Here is a 27,342-nt window from a genome sequence, read left to right as displayed (position 1 = left end):
AGTGAAACTGTATAATCTTGGAATACAAGGCCGTGCCTGGCACCTTGTGAACCACAGCTATGAACACTCATGTGCATAACGGATCTACAAGCCGGACGCTCAACATAAAGCAAGGTGTAGGACAAGGGAGAGTACTCTCTGCCTTCATGTTCCTTGTCTACATTAATGACCTCATCACGCAGCCTCGTCATTGGAGATGAACATATCCCAAGTAGTCTACTAGCAGACGACACAACACTGCTCAGTCTTCAGCCAAACGGACTACGGGTCATGCTTAACACTCTGAAATCGTAGGCTATTAAATGGCGCCTTACGTACAATGTAGATAAAAGCTGTGTGATGATATTCAAAGGTGGCCATTCGGTTGACAAAAACTTGTGTTTTAGACTTGGTGAAAGTGTTCTCCCGACAGTGAGTAACACCATATATGCTGGATCCCTTATAAATAATACACAACAAGATGAACGAACAGAACGTCCCTGTGCAAAAGCCAGAAAACTGCGATATTCCCTAAAGGATGTCGGCTTAAAGGCTGATTCTATAAGTCCTATATGATGTGTCAAGATTTGGCGTAGAGTCTTACTACCTTGTGCATTCTATGCCTGTGAATTATGGACAAACATCACGGAAACCGAATATACATCATGGAGCGAGATCGACTTTTATTTGCTCGTATTGTTCAAAACTTCCATAAACGGTCATCAAACTTCAGCAAAGCTTGGGTTTCTGGTCAATGCATGGAACCATCGACAGACCTTAAAGTCATGCTTTTCTGCAGGCTATGTTGCGCAGATACTGGAAGCATCCATTCAATAGTATTCCTGTATAGAATAGGACAGTTTATTGTTGATAACATTTGTGATATGTGGTTAACCCATGATCATCTGAAAAACTGATCAAAAGTACGATTTCTGGTCATATGTGAGTGAACCTATGAAGACTGGTAGCTTTCCGTGCAAACTGGAATGGGGTAGAACTATAAATAGAAAAGTAGCAGACGCCATGGTTCTTGTCCGACATACAGTCCGTTAGAGTCAGAAACGGACCGATGAATTGCAAATTTTATCATTGTACAAAATTGCCACATAAATATAAATAGTACACATGTTTATCATTTACTAATACCCAACAGCTTTCTTATATTTGAAAATTTTCCGGACTCCACCAAAAATGTTCTTTAAAATCATTAACATTTTGACACAGCTCACAATTTGTTACTCGTCACGATATGGCTGAAATATTGCCGATGTTACGTTAAATATTAACTCACTCACTCACAATTTGTTACGAGGGAGGAGTACAGAGAAAGGGACATCCAGGTGTTAGAGAAGCACGTGCACAAGTGCCCACCAAGTTATTGATTCATTAGCCTGTGCTGTGCCGTCTCCATCCTTTCTCGCACAACTGGCTGTCCCTTTCTCTGCACTCCTCCCTCGTAACAAATAGTGAACTGTGTCAAAATTTTAATGATAGTTTCTTAAAGAACTTTTTTGGTGGAGTCCGGAAAATTTTCAAATATAAGAAAGCTGTTGGGTATCAGTAAATGATAAACATGTGTACTATTTATATTTATGTGGCAATTTTGTACAATGATAAAATTTGCAATTCATCGGTCCGTTTCTGACTCAAACGGACTGTAGACTGGTGGAATGTGTGAACTGTACCCTATCCCAATCAGACCAGTGTACAGTCTAGTTAAACTTGGTGTATCACCTGTTGTAGATGGGATGTGCCTACTCCGTGACACCGAGTGTGATGATGTCGTGAAACACCAACTGCTGCAGTTTAGTATCTAAGCGTAATGCACTCAGTGAACGTCTGTTTGACAATATTACTGTGCATATATTTCTTCATACATTTTTATATTTTTCACAAATTATTCTTAACAAAGGAAATCCGTATTTGTGCAAGTCGTTGTGCATAGTGTGTCTTCTTTATAGAGTTTCTTGTTTATAGAGTTTCTTGTTTAAATTTTTATTGTTTATAGAGTTTCTTGTTTATAGAGTTTCTTCGTTATAGTGTTTCTTGTTTAAAGAGTTTCTTGTTTATAGAGTTTCTTGTTTATAGTGTTTCTTGTTTATAGAGTTTCTTGTTTATAGAGTTTCTTGTTTATAGTGTTTCTTGTTTAAAGAGTTTCTTGTTTATAGAGTTTCTTGTTTATAGTGTTTCTTGTTTAAAGAGTTTCTTGTTTATAGTGTTTCTTGTTTATAGAGTTTCTTGTTTATAGAGTTTCTTGTTTATAGAGTTTCTTGTGTTTCTTGTTTAAAGAGTTTCTTGTTTATAGAGTTTCTTGTTTATAGACTTTCTTGTTTATAGAGTTTCTTGTTTATAGTGTTTCTTGTTTAGAGTTTCTTGTTTATACAGGCAGAGTTTCTTGTTTATAGAGTTTCTTGTTTATAGTGTTTCTTGTTTATAGAGTTTCTTGTTTATAGAGTTTCTTGTTTATAGAGTTTCTTGTTTATAGTGTTTCTTGTTTATAGAGTTTCTTGTTTATAGTGTTTCTTGTTTATAGAGTTTCTTGTTTATAGAGTTTCTTGTTTATAGAGTTTCTTGTTTATAGTTTCTTGTTTATAGTTTCTTGTTTATAGTGTTTCTTGTTTATAGTTTCTTGTTTATATAGTTTCTTGTTTATAGTTTCTTGTTTATAGTGTTTCTTGTTTATAGAGTTTCTTGTTTATAGTGTTTCTTGTTTATAGTGTTTCTTGTTTAAAGAGTTTCTTGTTTATAGAGTTTCTTGTTTATAGTTTCTTGTTTATAGTTTCTTGTTTATAGTGTTTCTTGTTTATAGTTTCTTGTTTATAGAGTTTCTTGTTTATAGAGTTTCTTGTTTATAGTGTTTCTTGTTTATAGAGTTTCTTGTTTATAGAGTTTCTTGTTTATAGTGTTTCTTGTTTATAGAGTTTCTTGTTTATAGAGTTTCTTGTTTATAGAGTTTCTTGTTTATAGAGTTTCTTGTTTAAAGAGTTTCTTGTTTATAGTGTTTCTTGTTTATAGAGTTTCTTGTTTATAGAGTTTCTTGTGTTTCTTGTTTAAAGAGTTTCTTGTTTATAGTGTTTCTTGTTTATAGTTTCTTGTTTATAGAGTTTCTTGTGTTTCTTGTTTATAGAGTTTCTTGTTTATAGTGTTTCTTGTTTATAGAGTTTCTTGTTTATAGAGTTTCTTGTTTATAGTGTTTCTTGTTTAAAGAGTTTCTTGTTTATAGAGTTTCTTGTTTATAGTGTTTCTTGTTTAAAGAGTTTCTTGTTTATAGAGTTTCTTGTTTCTTTATAGAGTTTCTTGTTTATAGAGTTTCTTGTTTTTATAGTTTTTCTTGTTTATAGAGTTTCTTGTTTATAGAGTTTCTTGTTTATAGTGTTTCTTGTTTATAGTGTTTCTCTTGTTTATAGAGTTTCTTGTTTATAGAGTTTCTTGTTTATAGAGCTCTTGTTTATAGAGTTTCTTGTTTATAGAGTTTCTTGTTTATTGTTTCTTGTTTATAGAGTTTCTTGTTTATAGAGTTTCTTGTTTATAGAGTTTCTTGTTTATAGAGTTTCTTGTTTATAGTGTTTCTTGTTTATAGAGTTTCTTGTTTATAGAGTTTCTTGTTTATAGTTTCTTGTTTAAAGAGTTTCTTGTTTATAGAGTTTCTTGTTTATAGTGTTTCTTGTTTAGCACACTGAATGAGAGGGATGATAATGCTGGAAGAGTTTCTTGTTTATATAAGTTTCTTGTTTAAACCCAGTTTCTTGTTTATAGAGTTTCTTGTTTATAGTTTACCAGATTACCACCCTTCTAGGTGGAACCACACCACACATTGAACACATGTCACTGAATGAGTGGGATGATAATGATCTCAAGATTACCACCCTTCTAGGTGGAACCACACCACACATTGAACACATGTCACTGAATGAGAGGGATGATAATGATCTCAAGATTACCACCCTTCTTGGTGGAACCACACCACACATTGAACACATGTCACTGAATGAGTGGGATGATAATGAACTCAAGATTACCACCCTTCTAGGTGGAACCACACCACACATTGAACACATGTCACTGAATGAGAGGGATGATAATGATCTCAAGATTACCACCCTTCTAGGTGGAACCACACCACACATTGAACACATGTCACTGAATGAGAGGGATGATAATGATCTCAAGATTACCACCCTTCTTGGTGGAACCACACCACACATTGAACACATGTCACTGAATGAGAGGGATGATAATGATCTCAAGATTACCACCCTTTCTAGGTGGAACCACACCACACATTGAACACATGTCACTGAATGAGAGGGATGATAATGATCTCAAGATTACCACCCTTCTTGGTGGAACCACACCACACATTGAACACATGTCACTGAATGAGAGGGATGATAATGATCTCAAGATTACCACCCTTCTAGGTGGAACCACACCACACATTGAACACATGTCACTGAATGAGAGGGATGATAATGATCTCAAGATTACCACCCTTCTAGGTGGAACCACACCACACATTGAACACATGTCACTGAATGAGAGGGATGATAATGATCTCAAGATTACCACCCTTCTAGGTGGAACCACACCACACATTGAACACATGTCACTGAATGAGAGGGATGATAATGATCTCAAGATTACCACCCTTCTTGGTGGAACCACACCACACATTGAACACATGTCACTGAATGAGAGGGATGATAATGATCTCAAGATTACCACCCTTCTAGGTGGAACCACACCACACATTGAACACATGTCACTGAATGAGAGGGATGATAATGATCTCAAGATTACCACCCTTCTGAGAGAGGTGGAACCACACCACACATTGAACACATGTCACTGAATGAGAGGGATGATAATGATCTCAAGATTACCACCCTTCTAGGTGGAACCACACCACACATTGAACACATGTCACTGAATGAGAGGGATGATAATGATCTCAAGATTACCACCCTTCTTGGTGGAACCACACCACACATTGAACACATGTCACTGAATGAGAGGGATGATAATGATCTCAAGATTACCACCCTTCTTGGTGGAACCACACCACACATTGAACACATGTCACTGAATGAGAGGGATGATAATGATCTCAAGATTACCACCCTTCTTGGTGGAACCACACCACACATTGAACACATGTCACTGAATGAGAGGGATGATAATGATCTCAAGATTACCACCCTTCTTGGTGGAACCACACCACACATTGAACACATGTCACTGAAATGAGAGGGATGATAATGATCTCAAGATTACCACCCTTCTTGGTGGAACCACACACACACATTGAACACATGTCACTGAATGAGAGGGATGATAATGATCTCAAGATTACCACCCTTCTTGGTGGAACCACACCACACATTGAACACATGTCACTGAATGAGAGGGATGATAATGATCTCAAGATTACCACCCTTCTTGGTGGAACCACACACACACATTGAACACATGTCACTGAATGAGAGGGATGATAATGATCTCAAGATTACCACCCTTCTAGGTGGAACCACACCCACACATTGAACACATGTCACTGAATGAGAGGGATGATAATGATCTCAAGATTACCACCCTTCTTGGTGGAACCACACCACACATTGAACACATGTCACTGAATGAGAGGGATGATAATGATCTCAAGATTACCCACACCTTCTGAGAGGGTGGAACCACACAAGATTACCACCCTTCTTGGTGGAACCACACACACACATTGAACACATGTCACTGAATGAGAGGGATGATAATGATCTCAAGATTACCACCCTTCTAGGTGGAACCACACCACACATTGAACACATGTCACTGAATGAGAGGGATGATAATGATCTCAAGATTACCACCCTTCTTGGTGGAACCACACCACACATTGAACACATGTCACTGAATGAGAGGGATGATAATGATCTCAAGATTACCACCCTTCTTGGTGGAACCACACCACACATTGAACACATGTCACTGAATGAGAGGGATGATAATGATCTCAAGATTACCACCCTTCTTGGTGGAACCACACCACACATTGAACACATGTCACTGAATGAGAGGGATGATAATGATCTCAAGATTACCACCCTTCTAGGTGGAACCACACCACACATTGAACACATGTCACTGAATGAGAGGGATGATAATGATCTCAAGATTACCACCCTTCTTGGTGGAACCACACCACACATTGAACACATGTCACTGAATGAGAGGGATGATAATGATCTCAAGATTACCACCCTTCTAGGTGGAACCACACCACACATTGAACACATGTCACTGAATGAGAGGGATGATAATGATCTCAAGATTACCACCCTTCTTGGTGGAACCACACCACACATTGAACACATGTCACTGAATGAGAGGGATGATAATGATCTCAAGATTACCACCCTTCTAGGTGGAACCACACCACACATTGAACACATGTCACTGAATGAGTGGGATGATAATGATCTCAAGATTACCACCCTTCTAGGTGGAAACCACAAGCATTAGACAGGGATGTCACTGAATCTCGTTATGAGACAGTGATGTCATTACAGCAAAGACTATTTGAGGTGAATATGTAACTATTTTTGAATATGTAAATATGTTTCATATTATATCCTGAGATGTTTTCATAAGTGTACTCTCCGTCTTAATGGAGGAAGTAAAGGTCATTCATTCATTCATTCATTCATTCGTTCGTTTGTTCGTTCGTTCGTTCGTTAACATTGGCTGTTGGCAAGCTGCAACATTGACGACGCAGTAACTCGTCATTGTCGTCATTTACGCATCGAAACAATACCTTGGGCCCAACCAAGCACTAATGACCCGACATTACAGGTGAGTAAGTGAGTTGAGTTTCACGCCGCACTCAGCAATATTCCAGCTTTATGGCGGCGGTCTGTAAATAATCGGGCCTGGACCAGACAATCCAGTGATCAACAGCATGAGCATGGATCTACGCAATTGAGATAGCATGTCAACCAAGTCAGTGAGCATTGAGCCTGACCACCCGATCCCGTTAGTCGCCTCTTACGACAAGCATGGGTTACTGAAGATTAATTGCAGGAAGAACACCACATATATAATTACCTAACACAACAGGTCTTTGCGTGCGGGCGTGCGGGCGTGCGTGCGTGCGTGCGTGAGAAATCCGTATAAAGAAACCATCAATACAAACAATTTGTCTCAACTGCAAAAGTCAAGCCCGATCTTGACATCAACAACAGGAAGTCAAATATATTATATTGATTTATTCAAGACAAATAAACATGCAAAATTCAAAGGATATATATATGTGTAAAAGTAACACATGGAATGTCGATCGATCGCATCAAATCTGCGTGGATTGCATACTAACGTCTGTGCAAATACGGACGGACTAACCTCTGTTGGACGGAATGTTACAATACACGATCTCACCGAACTACATCTTCCATTAATATAATGAAACATGCTATTTACCTATCCCACAGTGTTTAAAGGGTTCGTTCGTCACAACGAATACCGGGTTCAATTCCCACGTGGGTGTAATATGTGAAGCCCATTTCAGCGTCCCCCTCCGTGATATTGTTGGTATAATACCATACGCACTCACGCTCACGAGAGAAACAGCTCTATTAAGAACCATCGTTTACTTTGGGATGTCGATCTCCGTGTAGGAATACAATTATGCAGCCGTTCTCGTTGCAGTCGTTGGTCATGAGTCATACCACATTTAATGACTTTAAAATCAGCAGATGAGTCCTGATTTACCAAATCATTACAATCATTATCGATCAGTTATCGATATGTAGTTAATGATGATTAACGTCTTTATATAAGTATCGACCTTGAATCCATCGTGAATTTCAACCATAGCTTGCCACAAAAGGCGCCTATGCTTGTGTTAAGAGGCGACTAACGGGATCGGGGGGTCAGGCTCGCTGACTTGGTTCACACATGTCATCGGTTCCCAATTGCGCAGATCGATGCTCATGCTGTTGATCACTGGATTGTCTGGTCCAGACTCGATTATTTACAGACCGCCGCCATATAGCTGGAAATATTGCTGAGTGAGGCGTAAAACTAAACTCCCTCACTCACTCATCGTGCATTTACTTGATGATTATAAGCAACCAAAATTTGTTAAATAAATTCTTCCGACTTTTTCCAGTCATTGAGTAAGTGAAATGCAATAACGAAATGTATAAATCTACCTGGTACCCACCCATGGCACGGTGTCAGTTACAAATACGTTGATCCGCCTAGCTATCTTCAATGCGCCTTCTCTACAGCGTTTTCTGCTCTTTCACTATCAATATCTACTTATCAAAGATACTATGTTGACATGCCCCTGAAGGAAAAACATTCCCTTGTAAGACTACGACGTTATCCATAGTTAACTCCCTTTGTAGTGCCAGGATCTTTTCATCCATTACGGGCACCTTAAAACTCCCTTTGATATAAAATGGATCCGTCTCACTTTCTCCATACCTCTGAATACATACATTAAAACAGTAGTTTTGATACACAGAAGAGATCTACTTGAATGTAAACAAGTACTTTGGTCACAATACATTATTATGTTAAAAATTCCTTCTTTCGTCTGCATTGCTTTGAAAACAATTCGTATCTGCATTGTCTCCAAGTGCCTTTCCACAAAGAAGAACGCTGTTGCTTTCACTTCTTTTAGGTATTATTCTTTTAATTTGTTTTAGAGGCTGAAAAAATGAAAACTAATATAAAATTGAAATTCACAAAATAACATCTTTTGAGACGATTTGTTTTGACCGAACCTGTTGAATTAGGTGAAATGAAAAATAACGATATTTTATCACTGCTGGTAGTACGAAATACATAGTATGGTGAATAATACGTGTGAGATATATTTAAATTTAACAAAAATACCAAATGAATTATCTTTTGGTATTGTTTTGCAATAGTACTTTCCTTTCGCTGCCACGTGTAAGATTAGTTTTCATTCATTAGTAGCTGTATCGATCTGGAAGTTGAAAATAACGTCTATTGTTTTGGACAACCTACAATGAATTGTCGGTCAGTGTTTCGTAACCCAATTTATATAGAATTGCAGAGATCGTACATCAAGTATATAGTTCTAGTGATCCTCCATTCTACATGTGTATCATATCCATAGATTATGTACACAGATGATTAAAACAGTCTGTAGAAAAATATTAAATCTACAAAAAAATAAATTGCCAACCGACTCACATTCGGACTCGAGTGAAAATTTAACAAACAAGTATCCTTTCAAGTCAGAAACAATGCATTTGAATAACAACGGGGAGAGTTCTATGGATATACAACTTCTTTATACTAATATGAGCGACGTTTCGGTGTTGCTACAAGAAAGCACTTGCTTGATAACGGTGTAAGTGGCTACGCCAAAACGTCGCTCATATTAATATATAGAAGTTGTATATCCATAGAGCTCTCCCCGTTGTTCATCACACCAACTTCTAAATGCCACTCAAAGAAGAAGCATTTGAAATTAACATCATCTTTGAACCGCCATTTCAAATCCATGGAGGATGATCCCTGTACGTTTTAAGAATATATTTTTGACGATAAATTTCAAGCTACTCAACCATCACATTAATATTCACTTTGGAACCAACATTTCAAATCCATGGAGGAGGGGCCTGGTTCTTTTTAAGAATTTATTTTTTCGATAAAATTTAATTAACTCAACCATCACATTAATATTCACTAATACCCCATGAATATGAAACGTTAGTTCCTATATTCTCTATAGACTGACACGTACCGTCACACAATACACAGAGGGTAATAATGAACAACACTGACACACTACTGATATAAATTAAGACAAACCTGACAGGGAATATTTTCCTTTATAAGGGCCTCTAATAGTCCCCTCCAATCCCCGAACATGGATACGCTATGTGTATTATTTTATATATTGGGCACTTAATCGTATCTACTCGTGGTGCCTTGTCTAAGAAAGTGTATTCGAAAACAACAGACACTTCCGTTCACAAAATGACTCCATTAATAATACCTTTTAACAATATCAGTGTAATACTGTATATTTTTGGTGGAACAGTTGTCTTCGTCGAAAGCACATTTCGTCAGTTTCATCTTGCTAATCTGAAGTGATGATTCATCAACTGGAGGTACATGTGTATTTACAATAATGCCATGCACTCGCTCCAGTCGCCATCTGTGGTCACGTTTACATCCCAACGTCAGGACTTTTAGGGCTCATTGACACATAGACATATCTGAATAATACTTCCAAAATTCGTAAGTTGACAAAAAGGGATACCACAACGTGAATGTTTGTCAGGTTTGAACCCCGACTGTTGTGTTTAGTCTTCAAAAACCACCACCAAAAGGATCGCGAGAGTTGTCTCCCTTTGTCCACTTCACCAGGGAGAACTATGAAGTTCCGGTCGAAATAACAGGCATGCGTCAAGGGTATGTCGTTGCCATAGCGATCACATTTAAATCGCGGTAGAATATTTCATTGCCTTTTACCCTCTTTGTCCTGAAATTAAAAGCGATAGTATTGTCAAGAGAAGACAGTATATTCTCACAAATGTCATACAGAAAGGGCTGTTAGCAATCTCCACGTGGGGACATCGTGAGCCTACAAAAAATGAATTGCATCCAAACAATTGTTCCATGGACCAAAAACTTTCAGGTACGTTTTGTTTGTTTGTTTGTTTCTTACTTTGTTTGCTGTTTAATGCCACACTCTTAAATACAGTTATATGACGGCGGTATTTAAATAATCGAGTCAGGACCAGACAATCCAGTGATCAATATCATGATCATCGAACTACGCATTGGGATACGATGATATGCATCAAATAAGATAGTGAGCCTGACCACCCGATCCCGTTAGTCGCCTCTTACAACAAGCATGGGTTACTGAAGATCAATTCTAACACGGATCTTCAGAGTTTGGGCTACTTAAGGATGTCTATGGGTTTACTTACATCAATACGTGTTTTTACCTACCTATAAAGTAGCACCATGCAGTTGCTGCAGCCTATTCACCGTCACTCTAAGCCGACTATAACATCTTCCGCCATGTCGTGCACTACTTGCAAGCTGCTATCCTCACGACTACTGTTGGAACAAGCGGTGTCAGTTGATGTCCTGCTTGCCGCGCTGCTGGCGGACCTTCTCGCCCACTTACTCTCATCATCGTCCGGAACTATATGAATGGCTTTGACCTCCGTCTCACCACCGCGTCGTTTAGCGCGCAACTTTTTCTTCATATACCGGAACATCTTCCGCGTGTCTTGGTTCAGCTGTAAACAATGCAGAGGGGTTTGGTTGGAGTCACTTTGAAATGTATTTAACAAATAGCATAATGCGGGACATTCTCTTCCCACAGAGGTTACTCCTGTCATATCTTCCTACGTAACCTCTGTTCTAATACGGCCCTTTCATGGTGTGAGCGTTCAAGACTCGTGGTTGGAGGCAATCAGATTTAGTTGTGCAATCAGCGACGTTGTTTCAAAAGTGATCATTCGCAAGGCCTCGGTAATTTCCGTATGCTTCGAGAAAACTAAACTTCTTCACCTGCGCGATGCGCAAACGTTTCTTCTAGACAGAACTCAGTCATGTTATGGCGGAGCAGTGGCGGCTCCATCGCCCTCGTTGACAACGGACAAGCTAGCCATTAAACGTCTTGTATGTGACATCAACACAAGTCCCCGGCAGATGGGGGATATTTGTGGCCCCACATTTGCTTGTGTTAGTCAAGTTGAATCTAAGTCGATGTAACACGTGTTCTGATTGGATAGAAAGAAGGAGATAATTCGTGTTGCGATCTTTTGCCGCTAGGGGATTTTACGAGAACCGGGAAATATGGCCGTATTAGAACAGAGGTTCGTAGGAAGATATGACAAGTAACAACTGCGGGAAGAGAATGAATGTGGGAGGTATGTCCTAAATTGGGCAATTCTACAATGTGTTCAATGTCAAAATGTGCTGACAGGCCATCAGTCCCAGACCTGAATAAAACCGCAGACCTTTATTAGTCCAAAGCTTCCCATATTGTTTGTAAATAAATTACTTCACTTTCCTTTCTCCTACAAAAACCTTCACATCAATTTTAGTAGAAGAAATTATGGGTGTTTCTGCCGTAAGGAAGTTGGCTTTTTGCCACCTATTCCATTTCATTTCTAGGTTGCCCCGAGTGCGAAATCCTTTCAACAGGAAGCGCTCGTATAATATCCAACAAGGCGCCTTCTTCATAGACCACAAAGCAAAGCGACTCTTTACATCAGTATTTGAATCCATGACAATTAACAGGATCAGAACGCACAAAGTTGCGAAGTCCAACTAAAGGATTATTTTCAATATTTCCTAGGTCAAAACAAATCAACAATTAACGTCAATGAACGGACCAGAATCATTGGTAAACGACTTAAAAACACGAGATCATTTTCTTTAATTGAGCAAATATTAACATTCTCAAGAAATCATTGTACCTGTGTACACATTATTTTTAAACCACAGCACGACAGGAGCTGTGTATCGTCTTTGAGTGCCATTTTAGAATGGCAGCAAAACCAAGACACCATACAATGGTGTGGAATGGTCCATAATATGTTTCATATTTTTAAAAAGTGTTAAACGACGAAAACAAAGGAATGAAAATGAGAAAAAAGAAAACAAATAGAAATTGATATCGTATTTTTTAAGCTATTTTACCAATGATTATGGTCCTTTTAGAGTAATTTTGGCGTGATGTTAATATTGTTGGCATTGTTGTATTTCGTGATGTTAATTGACGTGAATTGTTGATATAAATGAGAGAAGTTAAGCAGTGTACAGTGGCAGATGAAGAAGTCCACAAAATGATGACACAACATGAATTTCACTCTTACGGTTTTCAACTTCATCTTCAGTTGAAATATGTAGGGAGGACATTGTGTGTTGAAATATGTAGATGGGACATTGTGTGTTGAAATATGTAGATGGGACATTGTGTGTTGAAATATGTAGGAGGACATTGTGTGTTGAAATATGTAGATGGGACATTGTGTGTTGAAATATGTAGATAGGACATTGTGTGTTGAAATATGTAGGGAGGACATTGTGTGTTGAAATATGTAGATGGGACATTGTGTGTTGAAATATGTAGGGAGGACACTGTGTGTTGAGTCATTCTTTTGTGGATTTCTGTACATATTGGTAGAGCCAACAACTTTCAGACGAATTCTGATTTTCTAAAGAAGGAGATGGGCAAAGTGGCAAGCCGTTGATAGTGACAACAGAAACGAATCTCCCGATAGTACTCACACTTCCCGCTACATCCACCAGCGACTCCCATTTCGACTTTGTCTCCATTTCTCCGCGACTTCCTTTACGACTTCTGACTGTCTCGCTCTGAAATGAAACCAAATTCAACTGACCGAGAGAGCAGAATCGAGCCATGACTAGTGACCATCACTGGCAGAACCAGATCCTTCCTAGCGTTGATCCGTTCGTTACACATTATCCGCTTATCGCTGACGAGCTCCAAGTGGCTGTAAGTGAATCTGGCCATGTTCCCAGGGCCGATCACAGGTAGTGACCCAATCAACTGTATTGTGACCAGGTAAGAAGGGATTAACATATTAAGGAATATATGCTGGTAATTATGAGTTACGTAGGAAGCTTAAGAGTATTATGATTTACAGTAATGTGGTCGTCAACTGGTACACCTCCCCACCCCGACCCCGAAACCCGACAACCGACCCCGACCCCCGACGTCTAACACTCGCATACTAAAGTCACGAGCGCACTACTCTCTAACTTTTTCAATATCAACATACCCGTGAAGATCCGGGTTAGAATTGATCTTCAGTAACCCATGCTTGTCGCAAGAGGCGACTAACGGGATCGAGTGGTCCGGCTCGCTGACTTGGTTGACACATGTCATCGTACCCCAGTTGCGTAGATTGATGTTCATAATGTTGATCACTGGATTGCCTGATCTAGATTCGATTATGTACAGACGGTCGCCATATAGCTGGAATATTGCTGAGTGCTGCGTTATACAACCAACGAACCCAATATCAGCAATGTCATTGGCACACTTAAAATGCAAGGTGCAAGATGGACCCTCGTTTATCAGACGGTCGCGTTTTTACCCGACGATTAAGGGTCGCGACAACGTAGTTTTAATTAGTACAGAATAAAAAGATAACGACACAAAATTCGGCAGCAAATTACTAAAACTTGGCTTCAGCTGCAGACACGGGTAGACCGATCGGTTAATAATGGTGAATCATGTCAAGTTCTTCAAACACTACTCCATGTTGTCAACGCTGTTGTCGCATCTGTCAGCACAATGGCTGACGTGGTTTGTCTTTGAAATTTAACAGTACAGTGGCAGGAAGTTAAAAATTGTTACCAAGTGGACATCTGGCCCCGAAAGATGTACAACCTACAACGTCTCACCATTGACTATAAACAGACAACAGATTGTAGACTTCTGGCCCCGAAAGATGTACAACCTACAACGTCTCACCATTGACTATAAACAGACAACAGATTGTAGACTTCTGGCCCCGAAAGATGTACAACCTACAACGTCTCACCATTGACTATAAACAGACAACAGATTGTAGACTTCTGGCCCTGTTAGATGTACAACCTACAACATCTCACCATTGACTATAAACAGACAACAGATTGTGGACATCTTGCCCCGATAGATATACAACCTACGTCTCACCATTGACTATAAACAGACAACAGATTGTGGACATCTGGCCCCGATAGATCTGTACAACCTACAACGTTCTCACCATTGACTATGAAGAGACAAACAAACAGATTGTGGACTTATAACCCCGAAAGATGTACAACCTACAACGTCTCACCACTGACTATCAACAGACAACAGATTGTGGACAGATTGCAGGGCCCTTACTTAGATTCGATCGACCGTAACGCTATAACGATATTTACACCCATACTATACCATGGGCTTACGATAGTCGTTGGCCTCGTTTCACAAAGCGACCGTAACGCTATAACGATCATATTTTACCATGGGCTTACGATAGCCGTTGGCCTCGTTTCACAAAGCGATCGTAACGCTATAACGATCATACTTTACCATGGGCTTACGATAGTCGTGGGCCTCTTTTCACAAAGCGATCTTAACACAATAACGATCTTTATCACCCATACTATAACCATGGGCTCAGAAAGTCGTAAGACAACGCGATCGTAGCGTAATGGAGTTACAGTTGTCGTAGAGCTACGACTGGTTTGTGACACGAGGCTCAACTGACAACCTGGAACGTCGAGATAACTTGAACATTCGAATTAATCGGAACAATAGAATGATAAACCTTCTACCTGGTCAGGATGTAGTGGGACTGTATATCTACGAGTATCGCCATATATATCATAAGTAGATTCTGGTTACCATGGTAACAGGAATAACATCACCCAAGGCCACTTTTATTATTGATGACTGACGGTAAACGGTCGTTTCGCCTGACTGGGTGGAGTTGTTAGGAGAATAGTATCTGGTATAGATATTTAATTATCAAAACTCACACGAGTTAAGCACATACTATTTACCTTAAGTCATGCACATAAACAGATACATTCTATTGATTGTATGATCCTGTGTTGAGCACCTTAGAAATTTATGTCTTCTTTGATATAATGACTCCATTAATGCACGCATGATGGGAATACCCGCGTATTTGTTATCTCAGGTAGAGGAAAGAAATTATTGCCGACACGCGAACTACAGATAAGCATATATTGAGCAGACAGTAATAATCATGATAATAGGACAACAGTAATAATAAATAGAGAATACTACACGAGGTCTCATTACATACGAATTATACGAAACGAGTGCCCTTCCTATGGTATCTGACCGAGCGAAAGCGAGGTCATATAACATGGGAAGGTCACGAGTTTCGTATAATTCGTATGTAATGAGACCGAGTGTGGTATTTTATTTATTACCAACGTCTTACATGCATTAAATTGACACAATAGCGTATTTTTGTTATTTTGTGGTTTCAAACCGAAACCGGTTTCATAAAGAGGTTGCGGAAGAGTTTTGTACTGTAGTACAATATTTGCATGACGTCACACTGTAATGACGTCACTGCCTTGGTAACCGACATCACGATGCATGTCAGTTGTCATCGCCTCGTACAGCCTCCTACAGTAAACTACTCCGTAGCACCCCGTTTCTTGGTTTGCAGTTGCTTCTTTCGGCTAACATCACTGGTGGAAACATTGCGTTTATGTTTTTCAACGGATATAATGTCTCAGTTCGACTCACAATTAAACAGCGACACGGCAACGTTCGCAATGTTTACATTCCCACAATGCATTTAAGTTGTAGAATGAATGAAGTCACGTGTTTGTTAAGAATGAAAAAATAGTTACGTCAGAATGTGACCTAATTGAGAGGTCATCGGTTATCCAATCAAATCGTTATAATCTCAGGTCAAGTCGTTACGACACAGGTCAAAGGGATACGACACTCGTGTGACGTACGAGATTGCTATGCAACTACCCATACGTTGACCACGTGGGTAATAAGAACAATTATTACCTACGAGGGCGAACATATCGGGGTTCATATTTTCATACGATGCCCCAGGGCAAAATATCACTTTGTCATGGTGACGTGACGTCATGAACAATATTATTACGTCACGTTTCTTCTGTGACGTTGCGTTCTACATGCGGCGACGGCGGGTAGACAGCCTATGTTTGAAAGTAGATTTGGGTTATTTTCCTCAATTTGACGACTTCGGTACTAAACACAATATTATATGAGTGCCCATATCATACAATGTTTACGACACTCGTACCTAAATATCGGTATATCCCTCGCTCTCGCTCGGGAAATACCAACATTTAGGCACTCGTGTCGTAAACATAGTATGACATGGGCACTCACATAATATCCTCTATTTATTACCAATAGAAGCTGTATGTTCGCTTTGAGAAAGAAAACAGTCTCTGTTATAGTGGATATTGTTGGTACTAGTTACCCTGATGCTTCTGGTGTCATTACTGGAATAGAAGAAGAGCTGGTCGAATTGGTGTCTTTGTTTGTTGTTTAACGCCGCACTCAGCAATATTCCAGCTATATGGCGGCGGTCTGTAAATAATCCAGACTGGACCAGACATTCCAGTGATCAACAGCAGGACCATCGATCTACGCAATTGGGATACGATGACATGTGTCGACCAAGTCAGCAAGCTTGACGTCTCGATCGCGTTAGTCGCCTCGTACGAGCATGGGTTGGTGAAGACCAATTCTAACCCGGATCTTCACGGGTTCGTCGGTTTGGTATGAATATACTAAGTGGGGTACCCGTGTTAAATGGGTATCTCTGTGGGATGAAACTATAACGTTGGTAAGAAGTAGGGACTAGAACAAGCAGCCACACGCGCGCACGAACGCACGCACTCACGCACGCATACGTACGCAATCACACATACACTGTCCACAACTTTGAGAAGAGCATATATAACACGATTTTGACTTACGATACGATTTGACGTACTAGTCAACAAGCCAGGGGTTCACAATTTTTTTTAAAAAGTCACTTGCCACAGGGCTGTCCGGACTAATTTTCCACTTGCCCTGATTTTATGAAATAATCATGATGATGTAATTATGAAAGAATAAATCAACATAATATTTGATGTTGATGTTTACTGGACTATTTATTGAAAAGTGATAAACATTAAAGAAATATATCATTGCCAAATTTAATAGCTACATTTTGAGCAGATATGAAATTAAATTCAAGTTAATTTGCAGTTTGACACCATAAGTGAAAATTATCTAGTAGCCCACGGACAAGTAAGATACCATTATTTGATTGCCCGAAATGAAAACTGACTTGTCCCGGGTATCGGGCGATGGGATTTTTGAACCCCTGCAAGCGTTTATGTTAATAAGACGCCATCATGTCAAATGTGAATTTCACGTCACTAAGCAAAAATGTTAGTCATTCTATACCTACGTTTTATCTTCCAATCAGTATAAACTAATAAAATATAGGGATCGATGCAGAAAGGTTGTTGGTTTTTTTAAAGCAGAGTTTCTTACAGGTCTGAATCGATGCAGTGATGAATTATTAATCACGATGTTATTATTTATTAATTAATTACATTTATTATGATAGCATGACCTATATTTCCACACAGATCACCAGGTGCAGAATGCGAAATAACTGTACCTGTCACTGAAAGTGAGTTATTAATCAAGTTCATTCCGAACTCATGGCTACCAATACCACTGGATCTCGTGTTTGATCGTCCTTCCAAGGAAACGAGTTTGAACCAATTTATGGAATGGTTCCATACATCATGAATGTCTGTGGCCGTATGACCTTGTTGGTGTGTATGTACAGACTGTAGTCTCAGAACACATTCATTCCAAAAAGTGAGTGAGTGAGTTTAGTTTTACGCCGCACTCAGCAATATTCCAGCTATATGGCGGCGGTTCATTCCAGAGAGACCATCTGTAATACCCAGTCACGGGGGTACCTGTGAGTACTCTAAGGTCGTCGCTCCCAACATCGATCACTGGGTTACCTTGGTTACAGTGAACTACATGTACGTTAATACAAAGAGTGAGTGAGTTTGGTTTTACGCCACTTTTAGCAATATTCCAGCAATATCACAGCGGGGGACGCTAGAAATGGGCTCCACACATTTTACCCATGTGGGGAATCGAACCCGGGTCTTCTGCGTGACGAGCGGACGCTTTAACCAATAGGCTACCCCACCGCCCCGCGCTTATAAAGACCTAATGGATATAACGAACTGGGCTTTTTGGGTCCCGGACACATGTACATGTTAGTCGAAATGCTTATAACGAACAACGGTTATAACGAACTAATACTAGTGGTTCCTTTGAGTTCGTCATAACCGTACTTTAGCGTATATTCTGGTACATTGACAATATTCAAATGAATTACACACAAAACATATATATAAAGGGTGAGGTGAAAAGGGGTTTAACGTCGTGCCTGAGAATATTTCGCTCATATGACGACGTGCATGCGCGTGTATGTGTATGTGCGGCTGCTTGTACTAGCCCAGACTGAAGCTGGTTTTATAGTGCTAGCCCACTGAGATACCATGCCGCAGTGAAGCATGAATACCCCACTCAGACACATTATACTGACTCCGAGCCGACCAGTCCTTGTTGTACCCATTAATGCCGAGCGCCAGGCAGGGACCAACAAGTACCATATTTTAACGTCTTTTGGTATGACGCGGTCGGGGATCGAACCCGCGACCTTCCGCTCTCCGGGCGGACGCTCTAACCACTACACCACGGAGGCGGTCACAAATATATAATCTATGGTATAGTCAACATCTCTGATTTAACTCAAACTGACATTTCACCGAAGCATTACAAAGAAAACATGCTTAACAATGTTTGAATGTTAAGGAAATGTTAATCACAAAGAGTCCCTATCATTCACACTCTCTGGAATTACATTGATACTCCCTACCATTCACCTGATGACGGAGCAAGCACACACTCCGAAACGTCGTGTTATTCACAATAAAGAAGTTGACATCCATTAATCTTGCTTTTCTTATGTATTCCACTTCTAAATGCCCTTCAAAGATTTAACATTTCACCAAGCACTCGAACTGACTGTACACTCGCTCCATTCAAAGTAAATATGTGATATTTTGGCACAGAAACCCTCTTCATACTTCCATTCATCAAGGACCCCCTCCAATATTAGACTGCCGCTAGTGACCCCCAGGTCGGCTATCAGTTTCTGTACCCCCTGGAATGATGGCCACAGTTTATCTGTCAAGCTGCAACAATTACATAGTAAATATCACGCGACAAAATAAAGACTTAACCTCCTGGCTGTGAACAATTATACGTTATAGTGACTGATATATTGCGATACCGTACAGTGATTGACTTACAGCGATAAACCTATCACGCCCCGGTCTGCGGTGGCAAAGTGCCCGTGAGTTACCCACCGCGTAGTCAGTGTTCACAAGTAGCATACCAAGTGTCGCCTTTGATTCGGAGATTAACTCAAACACACAGAGTGTGTGTTTCACAATTCCTGTAGCCCCGAAACAGCAATACCAGGGGGTCATATATGATCTGCTTGTCTATAAAGATGTGATGGTAATCTGCGTGTATGGCCCGAGACAAGGTTGGATCCACACTCTGACCTGCCTCAGTGCAGTTTATATGCTGAAGGGCAAAAATAAGTGTCCACTTAACAATTTGATTTTACAAACGTCAGCAAAACGTTACTGGGTTGAAACCAGTCGTAGGAACATTGCACAATTAAGGTCCAAAAGCATCTATGATACCCGTATAAATGAATGAGTGAGCGAGTTTAGTTTAATGCCGCTTGAAGCAATATTCCAACAATATCAGGGCGGGGGACACCAAAAATGGGCTTCACACATTGTACCCATGTGGGGAATCGAACCAGTGCCTTCGGCGTGACGAGCAAACGCTTTAACCACTAGGCGATCCCATCGCCCCGATATTCGTATAAAACACTACACCATTCCTGTTGGTTTCATCTTGAGCCTCCATCAAACATGGGTGTATATTGTAGATTGTTAGTGAGGGAGTCGATTTATTTGTTTTCCTTTAAGTGTAACTCGGCGTTGATTGTTTGTTTGTTTGTTTGTTTGTTTGTTTGTTTGTTAAAGCCACACTCAACAATCTTCTAGTTCTGTGATAACTGTCTTTAGACAATCGAGTCTGGGCCAGACAATTCAGTGATTAATATCATGAACATCGATCTACGCAGTTGGGATACGATGACCACCTGATCCCGTTAGTCGCCTCTTACGTCAAGCCTTTGTTGCTGAAGTGATTACTGTTCTTGATTATCCATCTTGTTATCGTTGGTTGGTTGGTTGTTTAACGCCTGTAAATAATCGAGTCTGGACCAGACAATCCAGTGATCAACTAAATACATGTATGTTCTGTATTCATACTGTACTACATTCTACATCCACTAACCTACATTCTAAGGAATGGAACAAAATATGACATCATCACAAGAACAAACAAGCCAATGCCAAGTCCAACTAGACCAGCACCAAAGTAACTTAAGGAACAGAAGAAACAAATGTCTATAAGTACATTTACCTGATTGTTGTATAATCACAGGGATAGTCCCACGCCGTTCCCCATGAAGATAAATTATGTATCTAGTGTCTCAATATTATAATGTTAGAATAAATATAAATGTAACATAAAAAAATGAATATTACACTCCTGCGAAGTAACATTTCCAGCCAGATCTATGTCAGATCTGCCTCGATGAAACTGCACTTTTCATAGAAAGATCAACCGGGTCATCTAGAAAGTACATGTTAAGTATAATATTTGTATACTTGTCGAATAACATTATCATCTTTTCAGTTTGAAAAATATGATCATAACAGGTATCCAAATATCAACTCTGTTTGTTGTTTGGCAATAGACAGATATCGAAATTACGAACAAATCAACATATTTTATACCAAAAATATCTAATAACTGCTTTATACATTAAAGAAATATCCCATCTGTTCGGACTTGTGAACATATATCCCTGTCAGGTAAACATCAAAAGTAATAATATTAATAATAATAATAATAATAATAGTAATTTACTTGTATAGCGCCTGGTATCCGTCTGTCTAGCTGCTCACTGGAGCATATGTAGGAGTCAGTAGTGTAAAAGGTAAAAATTGTTAAATATTGTCAGCAGTTCTGAAGAGGATACACAGATGACGGCTTTGAGTTCTGATAGTAAAGTAAATTTATATCAATAGATTAAAATGATTTAAGTTGATAGCTTTGATCCGAAGAAGCTCATATAGGTTCAGGTTAACTCACCACAGGATCAGTACATCAACAACGGCGTTGCGAAAGTATACCCCGACAGTGTCAGCGTCACAAGCGAGACTCGTCTTTGTTGTGTATATCCGAGCACCTGGCTAGATCCCCCGAGTGACGGGACAAGTATGTGCTAATTGTTCCGGGCGACAACACGAGGGGCGGGAGTGTAATACGTTGTGTATACATGAATGTATGCATATAGAAGATAATGGCATTGACACAGCCGATTTGTTGTGGCACGTCATGGGCACCACAACATCATAGATCAATACAGTTGTACTCAATACAATCGCTGTTTGCTCGAATACCATGCGTTGTTTTTTTCCCGAATAATGCTAATGCACAAACATCATACTGTCCTCTCGTCTACTGGGTAATCGATATTTATGTTGACGTTGACTTATATTTTATTTATTGTTTTTATTTCCAACGTTATGTATCGTGCAGCCCTTGATGACATGACGTCATTCCAGTGTCAGGGATATAATTATATGGTTCTATTTTTAGAAGAATTGAAAGTACGTAGACGAATTTAGGTATTGTCATATAATGGGTGGCGCTCTCGGTGGAATATACCAGTGCAATAAACGTGGTATTAGGATCCGATAAATATGCAAAAGCGGTCACCTGAGGTTAAAACATTGTGGGCGGTGGTGTAGCCTATAACCGTTTGCCCGTCACGCCTGTTCCCCACGTGGATACGATATGTGAAGCACAGGCCCTCGTGTCTTTGCGATTGTAAAAAAGATATAAAAACTTTGAGATGACCCCCGACTCCTACTACAGGTGGGAGAAAATCCTGAAGAAAAACTGGTGGTGTTCTGTTTAGTAGGAGCTTTAATTTCTGAAATGCTCCAATCATGTTGGATGTCATTTTGACAATGTTTTCAATATGATAATGCCAAATCCTATTAGACGAGAAGGTTAAACCCAAATGTTTATGAAAATCAACTTTTTTTGCAGCATTCAAAATTCAAATTAATGTCTTTCAAAGTGAATAATATAGCTTCAGTTTTCTTTTCTTCAGTTTTTATTTGGACTATTCCATTATAATGTGTAGGTAACGGGTAGTAGCTAATCTGTTCATTGAACCGTAAATGTTGTTTTGTTTTAAGGCGTCTACGAACTGCCTGTTTGCGTAATGGGAGGACACCGTATGGTACTGTGAAGCTTTTTGAGTCGGGGGTCATCTCAAAAACAATATTTTTTATCTTTAATCCTCGCAAAGACACGAGGGTCTGTGGTGTGAAGCCCGGGCCCATTTCTGGTGTTCCCCGCCGTGATATAGCGGGAATATTGCTAAAAGCGGCGTAAAACTATACTCACTCACACTGACACATTGATGCAACCACTTTTGGATAAACTATTACTAAACGTAGGGATGTGATGTATAAATGTACAACTGCTTCCATAAAATAAGGAGCGGCGGTAGGACGATTCAGATGATATATAGAGGTGAGGTGAGGTGAAATTGGGTTTTACGTCGTGCTTGAGAATATTTCGCTCATCTGACGACGTGCATGCGTGTGTATTTGTATGTGCGGCTGCTTGTACTAGCCCAGACTGAAGCTGGTTTTATAGTGCTAGCCAACTGAGATACCATGCCGCAGTGAAGCACGAATACCCCACTCAGACACATTATACTGACTCCGAGCCGACCAGTCCTTGTTGTACCCATTAATGCCGAGCGCCAGGCAGGGACCAACAAGTACCATATTTTAACGTCTTTTGGTATGACGCGGTCGGGGATCGAACCCGCGACCTTCCGCTCTCCGGGCGGACGCTCTAACCACTACACCACGGAGGCAGTCTGATATATAGAGTATCGACGGGAGACATGTATGCAAGGAGATTGAGCTTATACAGTTGATCTGACTGGGTTGTGGTTACATCGGAGTAACGAAACCTGCTGCGAACACAATGCGGGTGATTTATAATTAACTGACGCAAATCACATGACTTTTATAGTGATATAATCTGTGACGTTGTAATTGCAAAAATCACTATTGAAATTGATACTTTCATCACTGTCTATGTGTCCTTTTGTTTAATAAGGTATTCAACAACTGGAATGCAATAAATTTCTAGCTAAATTATTTATCATAAAAATGAGCCATTATACCCTGTCGCAGCCAATGTACAGTTGACTCGAGTCGTACCGAGTCATCGATATTCTTACGTTCTGGTTGATTGTTTTATAAAAAAAAAATTCCAAGGAAATAAAAACGTAAAACTCAAACGTCCTGACATGAACCTTGCAATTCACGAGACGATCGATATGACCGATGTTAAACTTTGCTTCGCTGAGCAGGAACATCTCGCTTACAAACATGAAATATTCATTGCGGAAGATTCTGACGGATGACTCGGATGCGACGTTCAGGTCATTTTACTTTACATGAATAATCAATATTCCAAAACTTAACTACTTAGCACTTGTGTGCCCATGTAACCTTAAGAAAGCGAAAGTAAGTATACGTAAATGATTGACATACGTTAAAAATGAAACAAAGTAGAATGGCTATTGTGATACTTAATACGACTGACTGACTGAGAGTGGTTTTACGCCGCTTTTAGCAATATTCCAGCAACATCACGGCGGGGGACACCAGAAATGGGCTTCACACAATGTACCCATGTGGGGATTCGAACCCGGGTCTTCGGCGTGAAGAGCCAACGCTTTAACCATTAGGCTACCCCACCGCCCCTACTTAATACGAGTATCATAGCTGTTTTTGAACTGCAAGGTTTGCCTTGTTTGTTTGTTTGTTTGTTTAACGCCGGACTCAGCAATATTCCAGCTATATGGCAGCGGTCTGTAATAATCGAGTCCGGACCCGACAATCCAGTGATTAATAGCATGTGCATTGATCAACGCAGCTGGGATACGATGACATGTGTCAACCAAGTCCGCGAGCCTGACCACCCGATCCCGTTAGTTGCCTCTTACGACAAGCATGGGTCGATGAAGACCAATTCTAACCCGGATCGTCACGGGGTCGGGGTTTGCAGTGTTTCCGCGACTGTTTTCTGGGTTGATAACGTTTGTAGTGTCGTGGTCAGATCCAGTTCGTACTTTCTTTTCCCCGACAGTTTATAAGGAAATGAACCCATTAATGCTGCTATTTGTGTCCATTACCTGCATGGTAAGCTCGACGTGTTGTGGAATTTGTCATCACCATACACATTTGTTAATTTGATCATTATGTTGTAAATAATAACCATTTCTTGTCATGTTATCTAAGTTATTTTAATGTACAGTTTAATATGGTCTCGTACACCATAGCAATGTTTGGGAAATACAAACTGATATGCGGTCAAAGTTCGGCTAAAACAAACTAAAAAACCCGCTAATGTTGGTTGAGGCGACTAACGGGATCGGGTGGTCAGGCTCGCTGGCTTGGTTGTCACATGTCATCGGTTCCCAATTGCGCAGATCGATGCTCATGCTGTTGATCATTGGGTTGTCTGGTCCAGACTCGATTATTTACAGACCGCCGCCATATAGCTGGATTATTGCTGAGTGCGGCGTAAAACTAAACTCACTCACTCACTGTAATTCTGGTTCGTTATAACCCTAGTTTCTTTGTGCGTTTCGACTATAACATACAGCTAGAGACCGTGACGAAAGAACTTCGTTACAACCGTCATTTCGTTACAAGCGTGTTCGTAATAAACGAACAACGATGTACGGATGCAGGGATGGGGAAACTGCTGAAGCTTATCCCCCACGTCACGAGGATCTAGTAACACAGCACTTCTCTTGTTTGAATGGCAAATATCCCGTTATTAAATCCTTCTGTTAAACTGAGTAGGTGTACTGTAGTTACCCGGGGTCTTTTGAAGCTGATACTGTTCGAAAACCCTGAACACAATAACTTGTTTAATGGAGCGTTAGCCTATTGTCCTCACTACCAACAATCAACGTTTAATGACCTAAACATTTATCTAGAGTGCAGTGCGCGGATATCGATTTTGTCAAGATGATTGATTTATTACTAGTAGTTAAAACGTTTGTCCACTGACTGACTTCCAGTTATCCCCTTTTAATCGAAGCAGTCTTGGTATAAGGTGGCATACTGGTCATTGAACAGGCAGAACTTGCCCACGGAGAACTGAAGGTGTTTAAATCTTCAATTGAATTATTATATGTTTGGTTATATTTTCAGCAGCCACAAACATATCTAAACGTCCTTTCAAGAAATTGAGACGTAGCATAATTGGACTAGAACTCACATTAACAACTTGGTCTCATTATATTCAGATGCGTTACCGTTATACGATACCACTTTTTTAGGACACACAGAGAGGATGAACTCCCCTGTGAACCAATAAGCGGCGAGGCTTCTAAGTTCTCGAAGCATTCAGATCAGCATATCTGATTTCTGTACCGCAGAAATGTGCTGACACAATCTTTCCCGAATGTACATAACAAGGACGAAATAAGGTGTTTCAGGAATGAAGGCGCGTTGTTTTGGAAAGCTCAAATCTGTTTGACTCAAAGACATTTAGATTGGACAGTCAAAGTTCCACCCAACCATCTCTCTCATGGAGGTCATCTTCCCGACTAAATTGAGTTATCCTGACTACAAAAGCTATCCTCCTTGCCGTAGCAGAATGCAGTTTCGGAGCTCTTGTCAGTGTATATGTCCCTTCTGTGTCATTCATATTGGCCAATCAGATTCCACCTTGCATCCATTTTCACAGACGGATCCAAAGATGAGGGCCAAGTTGCCAGTGCTACAGTCATTGGATCCAAGACTGTCTCCTCTAGGATTCCCGACAACAGTTCCATTTTCACTGCCGAGGCCAAAGCTATATTTTCAGCTTTGACCTATATTAAACAGCAGAATCATTCCAAAAACTTCATCGTTTTCACAGATTCATTATCTTGCCTTCAAGCACTTCAAAATGTCACTTCAAGTCACTCAATCATTCTGGACATTTTAGAACTTTACAACGACCTCTCTACTGGCCAATGTGACATCGTCCTCTGCTGGTTGCCGGGCCACGTCGGCATAGCAGGTAACACAAAAGCCGATGCTGCAGCAAAAAGCAGCTCTTGACAAGCTGATCCCGTACAGTGATTTCAAACCCACTATCAAAAGCTATACTCGGGACCTCAGGCAAAAAAGGTGGGACACTCAAGTAGGAAGAAATAAACTGTATGAATTGAAGCCAACAATTAGTTATACCTACTTGGGTTGTCAGTCAAGACGTGATGAGGTGATGAGGCCACAGTCGGTTTACTCATGACTATCTGCTGAAAACGGATGGGGATGGACACCCCACCCACCCCCCACCCCCATATGTGTGTCTCTTGCGATGAGGTTTTCACCATCAAGCATATTCTGCTTGACTGTGTGGACTTATCGTCTGCAAGGGACTCACATTATGATGCAGCAAATCTGAAAGATCTGTTCTCCCGCGTGAGCGCTCATCTGATAGTGAACTACCTGAAGAAAGTTGATCTGTATCATAAATTA

General features: G+C 40.1%; 1 protein-coding gene across 2 annotated transcripts in view; it reads right to left on the bottom strand.

Annotated features, from left to right (window-relative positions):
* Window positions 1–9,995: 9,995 nt before the first annotated feature.
* Window positions 9,996–27,342, bottom strand: part of LOC124264887 — a 42,686-nt gene continuing 25,339 nt past the window's right edge. For both annotated transcript variants that reach the window (XM_046699665.1, XM_046699667.1), the window contains 3 exons: window positions 13,273–13,359; window positions 10,975–11,270; window positions 9,996–10,498 (listed from right to left, as the gene is read on the bottom strand). In XM_046699665.1, coding sequence (XP_046555621.1) covers window positions 11,016–11,270; window positions 13,273–13,359 — 342 coding nt within the window. In that variant the 3' untranslated portion in view covers window positions 9,996–10,498; window positions 10,975–11,015. The remainder of the gene's footprint in view (window positions 10,499–10,974; window positions 11,271–13,272; window positions 13,360–27,342) is intronic.

This window comes from Haliotis rubra, unplaced genomic scaffold (assembly GCF_003918875.1).
Source record: "Haliotis rubra isolate DU_JTF1 unplaced genomic scaffold, ASM391887v1 Scf95, whole genome shotgun sequence".
NCBI classification, from domain to species: domain Eukaryota; kingdom Metazoa; phylum Mollusca; class Gastropoda; order Lepetellida; family Haliotidae; genus Haliotis; species Haliotis rubra.
The sequence above is the reverse complement of the archived record's forward strand: the minus strand, read 5'-3'. Positions and strand labels throughout refer to the sequence as shown.